The sequence below is a fragment of the Wolffia australiana genome, chromosome 20, assembly GCF_029677425.1.
Source record: "Wolffia australiana isolate 7733 chromosome 20, ASM2967742v1".
Classification (NCBI taxonomy): domain Eukaryota; kingdom Viridiplantae; phylum Streptophyta; class Magnoliopsida; order Alismatales; family Araceae; genus Wolffia; species Wolffia australiana.
In genome coordinates this window covers 2,106,930-2,117,134 of record NC_135854.1, presented here as the reverse complement: position 1 = coordinate 2,117,134, position 10,205 = coordinate 2,106,930, and the positions used below count along the sequence as shown (strand labels likewise).

At 41.7% G+C, this 10,205-nt stretch overlaps 2 protein-coding genes across 2 annotated transcripts; one reads left to right on the top strand and one right to left on the bottom strand.

Moving 5' to 3' along the window:
* Window positions 1-775: 775 nt before the first annotated feature.
* On the top strand, window positions 776-2,513 carry LOC144716325 (pentatricopeptide repeat-containing protein At3g42630-like). The gene is made up of 2 exons (XM_078591452.1): window positions 776-1,808; window positions 2,473-2,513. Exons 1-2 carry the CDS (start codon window positions 776-778, stop codon window positions 2,511-2,513), a joined length of 1,074 nt encoding a protein of 357 aa, XP_078447578.1.
* Window positions 2,514-3,620: 1,107 nt separating this feature from the next.
* LOC144716019 (protein transport protein SEC23 E-like) lies at window positions 3,621-9,817 on the bottom strand. Its single transcript, XM_078591027.1, has 12 exons — window positions 8,942-9,817; window positions 8,678-8,851; window positions 7,464-7,625; window positions 6,550-6,692; window positions 6,231-6,306; window positions 5,947-6,119; window positions 5,774-5,855; window positions 5,467-5,544; window positions 5,207-5,368; window positions 4,869-5,132; window positions 4,538-4,642; window positions 3,621-4,032 (listed from the first exon to the last, which is right to left on the bottom strand). Exons 1-12 carry the CDS (start codon window positions 9,707-9,709, stop codon window positions 3,886-3,888), a joined length of 2,334 nt encoding a protein of 777 aa, XP_078447153.1. The 5' UTR covers window positions 9,710-9,817; the 3' UTR covers window positions 3,621-3,885.
* Between the last annotated feature and the right edge of the window lie 388 nt (window positions 9,818-10,205).

The following is a 10,205-nucleotide window of genomic DNA, read 5'->3' as shown; positions in this document are numbered from 1 at the left end:
TGTTCCATATGGGATAAAGGGATTCTAGTTTTGTGGTAAACTCGGAATCTCTTTATCCCATATGGAAAGATAAAAAAAAAATTTGTTACTATATAATAACGGGCATTGAATACATATTAAAATCTACTTATGTGATATTAACTAAATAAAACTATGTCACAGGGATGATCATTTTATCGGTCGGTATCAGATTTCGGATATCCGATACCGTCTTCGTCCTCACCCCCGGTATCCGGTACCGATATCCATCTAACCCCTGATACACGGATATCATCCGATATCCGGAACCGTCCCATTTTTTTCTGGATATCGGATATCGGTTGTCCGCTACCGGATATCGGGACGGCGAATGTATTATACATGCATTCATATTAGAGTTTCGAGAGAGAAGCAGCTCGAGCACTGAAGATGATCTTCATTTGAAATGGGGTGGGTTCTTCAAACGGCAGCGACGCCATGCCGCCTCTTCCTCCTGCCCTACTCTCCGCTGAGCCCACCACCACCTTCAAATTTGCTCTCCCTCACCTCATCTGCCTTCCGCCAAAAACCCATCACCCTCTCCTCTTCCCTTCCCTTTCCCACACAACCCACAATCAAACAACTTCAAAAACCCCAAGATCAAGACCAAGATCAAGAACTAGAAGAAGGAGAAGAGGAAGAAGAAGATTTCAAGGATGACCCAGAAGAGATCCGTCGCAGATCTCTGGTATTGGAGAACATCCACCGAAACCGCTCTCTCCAAACTCTCATAAACAAGCTCTCCAGAGGCGCTCCCATGGCGGGGGCTTCCTTTACCAGCGAAGAGCTCTGGGCTGCCGTGAATTTCCTCATCCAGGCCAACCGCCACTCCGACGCCCTCCACCTGTTCGACGAATGGCGCAGCATCTCCCCTTCACTCTCATCCCCCTCAAACCTCTCCAAGATGGCCCAGCTCCTCGCCTCCGCCGGCGCCGTCGCCGAGGCCTCGGCCATCGTCGCCGCCATCGCCAACACCGGCCTCGGCCCGCCGCCAGTCTCCGTCTACAACGCCATGATCAGAGCTCTGGGCAAGAAGAAGATGTTCGATGAATTGTCAAAGCTGGTGAAGACGATGAGATCCGGCGGACCGCAGCCCGATGCCGCCACCTTCAATCTTCTGATCATGATCTTTGCCCAAGGCAGGCTCTTGAGGAAAATGGAGGAGGCTCATAGAACAGTTCTTAGCAGGAAGATGTATCTTCTCCCGGGGTCAGTCGCCGCCATGGTGGAGGCCTATGCTGAGCTTGACAGGGTCTCAGACATGGAGAAAATGTATCGCAGGCTGTTAGCTTATCCTGTGTTTCAATTACAGGATGATCTGATCAGGAAAATTGCCATGGCTTATATAAGGAATTACAAGTTTTCTGGGCTGGAGGAGCTCGGAAACGACGTGGCGGCGAGGGCGGGGAGAAGTTATGTGGTCTGGTTGCTGCTTCTGCTTGGATCTGGTTTGTTCTTGAGCAGAAGAGGGATGGCGTCGGTGGAGAGAGAGATGGGCTCTGCCATGGTGGGATCTGACATCAGCTTTGTGAACATCATGGCCTTGGCGCATGCCAAGATGAAGGGTTTTAGAGATTTGGAGGATTTGCTACTGGGTTTTGGAAAAGATGGGATTTTGAAGCCGGATTTGATCACTGTGGGGGTTGTTTTTGATGCTTGTTCTTGTGGGTTTGATGCTGGAAGAGTGATAGATGTCTGGAGGAGGAGAGGGTTTCTGGAGAGGAAGGTGGTTTTGGAGACTGATCCTCTGGTTGTTGCTGGTTTTGGCAAGGGTAATTTCGTCCAGAACTGTGAGCAGCTCTTTTCTATGCCTGGGCATTGCGCTGGTGATCATGATGATGATGATGATGATGATGATAGAAGGATGAAAGAAGATTGGACATATGTTGATCTGATCAAGATGTTGTATCAAAGTGGAAAGCTAGGCAGGTAGCGATCTTATCATCAATCCCTCTGATATAAGATGGGTTCACTTCTGCTCTAGGAGTTTGGAGACGAGAAGGATGAGATTTGTTTTCTCCAAGGATGTGATTTCTGTTGATACTGTTTATAGTTCACAATGGGTCTAGATTCCAGGGAGAGAGATAGATGAGATTTTCTCAGTGTAATTTCTACAAAGTAAATTTATTATAGGAAATTTAAAAAGATGAGAATGATGATGACGATGGAAGAAGGAACATATGTGGCTTTGGTCAGGACATCTACCAAAGTGGAAAGTTGGTCCGGTAGAGATATTATCATCCATCTTCTGATGATAATTGCATCCCCTTTTGCTCCAGAAGTGAAATATGAGAACATGAAATATGTTAGAGTCCTGATGAGGCTCAGTCATCACAGAAGACCTGGAAATTTTTTACTGATTCTTCAAAATATTTGGGTTATAAATACCCCTTGTAAGGTCATTGGAGATACCTTTTGATGAATGATTACTTTGGGGTTTCTTGGTTTGAGTAGCTGCATCTGGCTGTCATGGGTACACAAACTCAAGTTTGTGAGGGTTTGTTCACCTATTGGTCTATTTTTTTCTCTCTTACCTCTTCCATCTCTCCTATTCTCCTCCATCTCCCTCGTCCTATATCTTGATTTCGTTAGATCTACATGGGGTTGTAAAGAAATGAGGCATTTCAGTTGACCTTGTTTATATTATAGTTCATGATATTTTCCCAAATTGTAACTTCTTCAGATGTAATTTATAATATGGAATAAAGAAAGATGAAAATGATGATGATGACGGATGGAAGGAGAATGAAAATATGTTCATGTCATCAGGATGCCCAACCAAAGTGGAAACTTGGTCAGGAAGAGAGATCTTATCATCAATCCTTGGTAGTTTACTGTGGACAAGTGGCTTTGTTTTTGCCGCAGGTATTGGGAAAGAAAAAGGTTGATATTTTTATTTTCTGTGGGACAAATTTATTTTGCTCTCGTTATATCTCATAATAAGCCAAGCTTCCAGACCGCTATTTCTGCCGACTTGTCTTTGGAATATGACGTGCCCAGATTACATATATAGAGAGAGGAACGGCCATGATACCTTATCAAAAGAAAATCATCATCAACAACTTCTCTACATCCCATAAAAAGCATTCAGTTTGTGCCTTCAATTTTTTAGAATATAATGGACCCAGATTCTAGAGAGAGAAGGGGGGTTGTATGGATCAACGAAAGAAGCCTGCAAACTTGGAACACATCCAAGGTCAATCAGATTTTTAGTTTGTAGTAATTCAATTTTTAGAAAGATGAGATTCGCCCACAATAGTATTTCAGGAGATTTAATTTATAACATGAGATGGGTCAAGACTTCTGAGGGAGAGAGATATGAGACTTGCCCAGACCGTAATGTCTGAAGATCAAAGTCTTTGGATATAATGATAAAGTCAATGGTTTGAGCAAATAATAGAGAGATTGATGAAGGTAGTAACATTAAATATAGAATACTTTTCATGAAAATTATCATCATCAACTTTTATGCAGCCAAAATTCGCCCTCGTTTTGTGCAATAGCTAAATCTAATTTATCGCAAATAATCAGCCAAGATTCTAAAGAGAGAGAGATAGAGAGATCAGATACATGAAATAACGAAAGAACATATCCAAGATCACTTCTCTACAACAACAAGAAAACGTCTTTATTTGGTGCAAGATCCTCAAAAATCCTTCAGTCAGAACCAAGTTACCAATATATAATGAGCCCAGATCCTAGATAGAGGAACAGGAAGCACAGATTCAAGAATCGCCATTGGAACCACATTTGAGTAAAAAGGAGGGAGTTAGAGAGAGAAAGAGACGAGGGAGGATGGGGCAAAAAGAAGCAAAAGAAGGGAGCTAGCCTGCAGGAAAAAATAAGGAAGCTGCCGAATTTCTCTCTCTAGGACTGCACAGCTAGCCTTTGTAGATGCTCAAAGAAGACTTGGAGACTGACGTCATCGGTGAAGATCACATCTGAGCCTGGCGCCACATCATTTGCCGAGTTGTGAGTCGCCGATGGGTTCAATTTTGCTAGAAGGAATCTTGCCTGGAAAAAAGTCAACGGCCAGTAGCGCCTTAGAACATAATTGTTTTTCAAATAATGATCGTTCGAATCATCTACCTCATTGCAGAATTGGAGTGATAAGTCAAATGCATGCGGTGAGTGATGAAAATAAAATGTCCAAAAATGGTCAAACAAAAAAAGAAAATCACAAGAACCTTTTATGCTTTTTCTTGTCAAGTAAAAGAATTTTCAAGATAAAAGATTAACAGAAAGATTGTGGTGAATGAAGAAACCATGAGACAATTTTTAAAGAGTGTTAAACAGAAACACAGGAGGAATTTCCGAGACAGAATTAAATATCAAAGCTCCCGTATCATTCTTAATTGATAATGATTTTAGCATCCTTATTTATCCTTATTTATGACACAGAAATTATAAGCAACTTTTATAGAACCCATGCAAATGAAAGTATACTCATCCTGCAACTTTCAAATCAACTATATCTTCTGATATGTAAATAAATCCGGGAAAGCACTGAAATTCAAACCTGAGAACCATGTTGATCGCAAACGACCAGTCGGGGTACTGGGAAACGTTCTCTGATGATAATCTTAGCATCCTCCTGAGGTGCTTGCAAGAGCTGGGCAAAGGCCTGTATTTTCAAAACGGGCAAAAACCCATTTCAGTTAATTCACAAACTAGTTGATCAAAACTCCCAACAAATAAAATGTTTGCGAAGACCCTAATGAACGAATTTCACTAAATATTTCGTTAACCATTATTACCTAAACTAGAATCATACATTAAAATTGAAACATTAAACATGGGATGATTCGGCCTAAAAGAAGGCACAGGCTTCAACTTTTAAAGTTTTTTACCTGATGCTCAGGCTGATTCTGGTAGCCCATATTACGCCACTGGGCGATGGTCATGCCATGGAAGACAACCACACTGAAATAAGCATCTAGCAAGAGAATTCGATCAGCGGCAATCGAAGCCACGTCCAGCAATGAGGGAACAGGAGGCGAATTGAAGGAGTATGAGATAAGCGACGGCTGGATCATGACGACAGAATTGGTAATATTCTCCCGGTTGAGCAATATGCGGAAATAGGCAGTCTCATCCGGGCTGTTATTGAAGACCTGAGTTACACGTCACAGAGAACAATATTCAGCTAAGAATCAACGGCAGAAAATGTTAAGTTTATTTTCTTCACCTGAAAGAACTGTGATCTTCTCAGATTAAACATGAACTGAGGAAGAATAGAGAAGGACGGATTTAAAGTGAAGGATGCCGGATCATCTTTTCGGTAATCCCCAAATCTTGAGCAAAGGCGTATGAGAGACCGATCCAACCATCTCGTGGCATCAAATTCTTCCTGAATTTTAAAGATTATTTGTTAGTACAATAATCATAACTTAAATGTAAGAACTTTTTTTACGTTATCCGCTGTTGCTTCAAAAATATTAATTATACCTCTGACTCCATCTTTAATGATGCATATCTCGCCATTACTACTGCTGCAGTCTCCTGATCAAACCCAGCGACCAACTCCTGAGGAGATACGATGTTTATAAGGAAAAATGCTCCATTCCAAAACTAAATGCATTTCCAAAAATAGATATCATCCAGATTTAATTTGAAGCAACCTCAAGGACATGATACTGGAAAAGTATATCAGAGTATCCTAAATCATGCTAGTATTTACGTTATTATTTAACCTACAAACAAATATTCAAACAAAAAAATTAAAATAAATAATAGCAGGGTCAACACGTCAAACCTCCGTGTTAGACGCACTTTCGACCCATTTCCGAGTAACAGTTGTGACTCTGAGCCTAATTTGACCATCAGGACTCTGATAACTACACATTGTAACGATCCATTTGCAAAGATCAGAGGGTGAAAATCTTCTACGTAAAGAAAAAGAATCATGAGAAGAAAGTAGCTCCTCACGTAGTAAGAAACTGTAGGAATAGCTGTAGATTGCCCATGCCAGGTGGACTCGACTTTTCACTCGGAGCAACATCAAAAAAGACTGTCAAGCAGGTGCTCTTATCAAGGCCACAAAGTTTCCATGACGTTGTGTTCCCTTGTCCAACGACTGTATCTGCAGAAGCAGCTCCTTTCTGCCAAAGACAGGATTGTATTACAGAAATAAAGAAAATATGTTAGACAAGATGATGTATCCAGTTAGCAAACAGACAATATAGGTCATAAAATGCAGCGAAACAAAATACCTTCTCCAATGAAGCGCATGAACCAATAATACCTTGAATTTTGATGTCCTTTGAACAATTAATATCCAATGTACCACTGGGAAGTGGAAGACAAAAGATTGTTATAACAAGAACATATCCATGTGAAGCTAAGAAAAAAGCACCAGTAGCTTCAACCAGCAAAGGCTAGTTAAAATGTAAGATCAGAGTCCAAGAGAATTTTCCCATATTGATAAATATTAAAATGTGAGATCAAACTCAAATGAACTCTAACACTAGAAGATTCACGAAGAATTTATAAAATTCTGAAAGTGTGGAAGGGCCTTTCAAGAAAAATTACTTGAAAGAGAGCCCAAGAGAATTTTCTCCGTCCTCGAAAATACGCTTGAATGAATCTTTAAAAACAGGGTGTCCAAAACTCTCAGCAAGCACAACAAGACCGCCTGTCCTTTCCACAATAACTTTCATCTCTGCAACTCCGACCTAGAATCACCCACAAATGTCACATAACAATATTAGGCGTAAGTGACTCTTTCTGAAAATGTCACAACGGCTAAAGGAAGTTGACCAGAGAAAAATGAAAAAGCTTGTCTACTTTCTATCAAATCTCCGCCAAGAATTCTCTAATTCATGTCAGAAGCATTGCCTTACAAAATATCTACGTTTTTTTTTTGAAAAAAAGGTCATGATGCAAAATAATATCCACCAATAAAATTAGTTAAGTTTAGTAATGGATGAAAGAAACCAAGCTATGAAAACGAATTTTACAGTGAATGATTTGGCGTTCTAAGTTGTTCAACGGTCAGAATATCAATTAAATTTCTGTCTTATAACAACAAACTCTCAATTTGTTTAAAAAAATTTATAACTCAAAAAAATATCCAAGAATTAAAAATTGTTTCTTTAAAGAACTGACTTCAGAAACCAGCCCGTGAAAACAAGTTTTTCTGTCAATGATTACATTTTGAGTTCTTCAACCGCCAAAACATCATCTTAATCCCTGTGTCATACAGAATGCGAATGTAGCACGAGGGTATAGCTGTAACCGCGAGCTCTAAATTAATTAAAAAATGTTCATTACATAAAATAAAATCCAACCATGAAAAAACATTCTTTAAATAATAGCCGTACAAAACCAAACCATGAAAAACAAACTCTCCAGTGAATGATTTGGTGTTTAAGGCACTTCAATTGTCAACTTATCGTCTTAATGTCAGTAACATGTGGGTCAATTTCATATGATGAAGACCAGACCTGATCCAGTGCAGAGGCAAAAAGGTCCAGTACATGGCCCTGGCTAACAAGTTGCTTAGCAATGCCATCATAAAATTTCACGGCTTTGTGGAAATGTGGAGCAGCGTCCTTATCTAGATCCTTGTGAGATCGAACGGGCTCTGACAAGTCTTTTGATACAATCTGCACAGGGTAAGCAGAAAAAAGAAACCCAAGATCAAAGAAATGTCAAATTAAGAGATGTAAACCAACAGTGTCTGGATTTTTTTTTAATTATATCAAAAAGTACTCAGTTTTTATATTCCAAGAAGTTAATGATAAAGAAAATAACATGCCCCCACCCAATCCATCACCCAGAAACTCATTAACATTATTCCATCACCCGAAAATCATTGATAAAAAGGTTCATTCCTTCAAGAAAAATGAGGAGGTAGAACCAGAAAAGATTTCATTTATGTCTGGAATTCAATACCCTATTCAATTCGTAGGAGTCAACAGAAAAGATAAATCCACAAGATCCAAACCGTTTTTATAGAGTAAATATATCCACAAGGATAATTGGATCCAAGTCATGACGAGTTCTCTGCAATATTCCTCAATGTGTTTTCAAACGAGTAACATCAACTGCTTCTCAACATTAAATAAATGTTAAAAATATTGAATAGTTATACACAGAGAAAGATTCAGTAGAATCTTTTATCCAACTCCGTGGTCTTCTGCTTTTCTCGAGACCCATAAAACCACAAGCTTCGGTAAATATGATCACGTAAAAAGAAAATGAGAGATCATAGCAAGCGGAAATTTATGATCTCAGTTGCCTTCACTACAACCAGAACATCAGTTTTTCATCATCAATACATATTCATAAAAAATTCTCGAATTGACCTACACAAACCAAGCTTCCGTAAAATCTTTAATCCAGTTCCATTATCTTATAAAGGATTTTATTTAGACCCATGTAACCAAACGCTTCAGTAACATACATAGAAATATGATCATGTAAGAAGAAACTCCATCGAGAACATTCCTCAAGATTTTCAAAAGAATGAGATCTACTGTTCATCCTCAATAAACACACATTAAAAATCTAAAACGACCTTCACAAAGTGACATTATGAGGAATCTTAGATCCAATTCGGTGATCTTATTAATGTTTTTTTCTCTCCGCCCATGAAACCATACGCTTCAGTAACTTGTAGACATGATCATTGAGAAAAACAACTGAAACATCATACCAATCCAGGTCCAACAGTGCATGGGCCTCCAACAAGGGCAATGATCCGAGCCCCAGTTCCCGGCAAACACGCCCCCAGCAGCCCGGCAGCAACACTCAAAGCGACCCCCGTGCACCGAAGCGCCCTACTTCCTGCCTCCACAGGCCACTGATCTCTCTCCAACTCGTCCAAAAGCTGCAAAAACCAACCAATTCTCCTCAACTTTGGGATAATTCCCCAAAAATCTCAATCAAAACCCATAATTCGATCCGAAGAACAACTCACCGCATTGAGAGTGTACTCGCAATCCGAGGCCGGGAGCAGAAACCTCGTCACCGACGTCGATTTTGGGTTGGAGGGCATCCCCTTGGGATAACCGGCGGCGCCCCCAACCACGGCAGCGGCACGCTGCCCAGGAACCAACCCCAATTGATCCAAAATCTGATCCCTGCCCAGCTCCTTAGACCCCCTGAAAACATAGATCTTGGACAGATCCGAGAATCCAAGCTCATGAACATGAACTTGGGTCCCAAACGAGATCAAACCCACAAGGGCATTATCAGGGAGAAGCCCAATTGCCCTCCTGAGCGCCGATTTGACGAATTCAAGCTCATCCTCGATGAGGCAGGTGTCCAGAACGAACAGGAAGACCGGGGAGGCGGCGGCGGCGGCGGCAGCGGGGTCGTGGGAGGCGGGAAGCGCGTACTCGATGGTCGTGTACTGCGGGTAGAGCTCGCCGGGGACGTTGGTCTCGGAGACGGCGGCGTAGTGGTGGGGGAAATGGTTGCGGGAGTGGCAAAAGGGGCAGATCCAGATCTTGGCGGCGAAATCGACATGGCAGAAGGGGTTGAGCACGGCGGAGCAGGGCAGCTTGCAGCGGAGAGGAGGGTAAGGGAGGACCGTCAGATCGGGGTGGGATCGGATCGGGCTGATCGAGGCGGCGATCGGGACGACGCTCTTGCTCGCTTCCACCTTGGATCTTGGCCAGTTGTTCCATGTCATCCGCACGCCGTCGATGCCCTCCGCCTCCCCCGCCGACGCCATCTCCGCCATCGCCGTTGCTCTTCTTCTTCTTCCCTGTTCTTCCTTCTTCCTCCTGTCTTCTTCCTTCTTCCTCCTGTCTTCTTTCTTCCTCTTCTTCTTCTTCTTCTTCTGCTTTCTAACTGCGGCTGAAATTCCAAGGGGTGCGGTTTTATAGTCCAGTTGGGATGACGGAAGAGGATCCGTCATCCGTTGTCCATCTTTGACTTTTGAGGGCATGGAGAGGTGAGTGGGGTGAAAGCCTTTGAGCCTTCTGTTCCGTCAACCGTCATCCGTTATCATCATCTTCTTCTTCTTCTTCTTCTTCTTCTTCTTTCTTCTTTTTTCTTTTTTCTTTTTTCTTCTTTCTTCTTTCTTCTTTCTTCTTTCTTCTTTCTTCTTCTTATTCTTTCTCACTGTAGCTGAAATTCCAAGGGGTGCGGTTTTATAGTCTGGCTGGGATGATGAGAGAGGATTCGTCATCTGTTGTCCATCTTCGACTTTGGAGGAGATGTTGAGGTGAGTGGTG

Excerpts from the sequence above, each read along its gene's own strand:
- LOC144716325 (XM_078591452.1), top strand. The coding sequence starts at position 776 with ATGGCGGGGGCTTCCTTTACCAGCGAAGAGCTCTGGGCTGCCGTGAAT. Across the intron at positions 1,809-2,472 it reads GGGTAATTTCGTCCAGAACT|CTGCATCTGGCTGTCATGGG; the intron begins GTGAGCAGCTCT and ends TGGTTTGAGTAG.
- LOC144716019 (XM_078591027.1), bottom strand. The coding sequence starts at position 9,709 with ATGGCGGAGATGGCGTCGGCGGGGGAGGCGGAGGGCATCGACGGCGTG. Across the intron at positions 6,693-7,463 it reads TTGCCTCTGCACTGGATCAG|GTCGGAGTTGCAGAGATGAA; the intron begins GTCTGGTCTTCA and ends GGGTGATTCTAG. Across the intron at positions 5,545-5,773 it reads AAAGTGCGTCTAACACGGAG|GAGTTGGTCGCTGGGTTTGA; the intron begins GTTTGACGTGTT and ends GTATCTCCTCAG.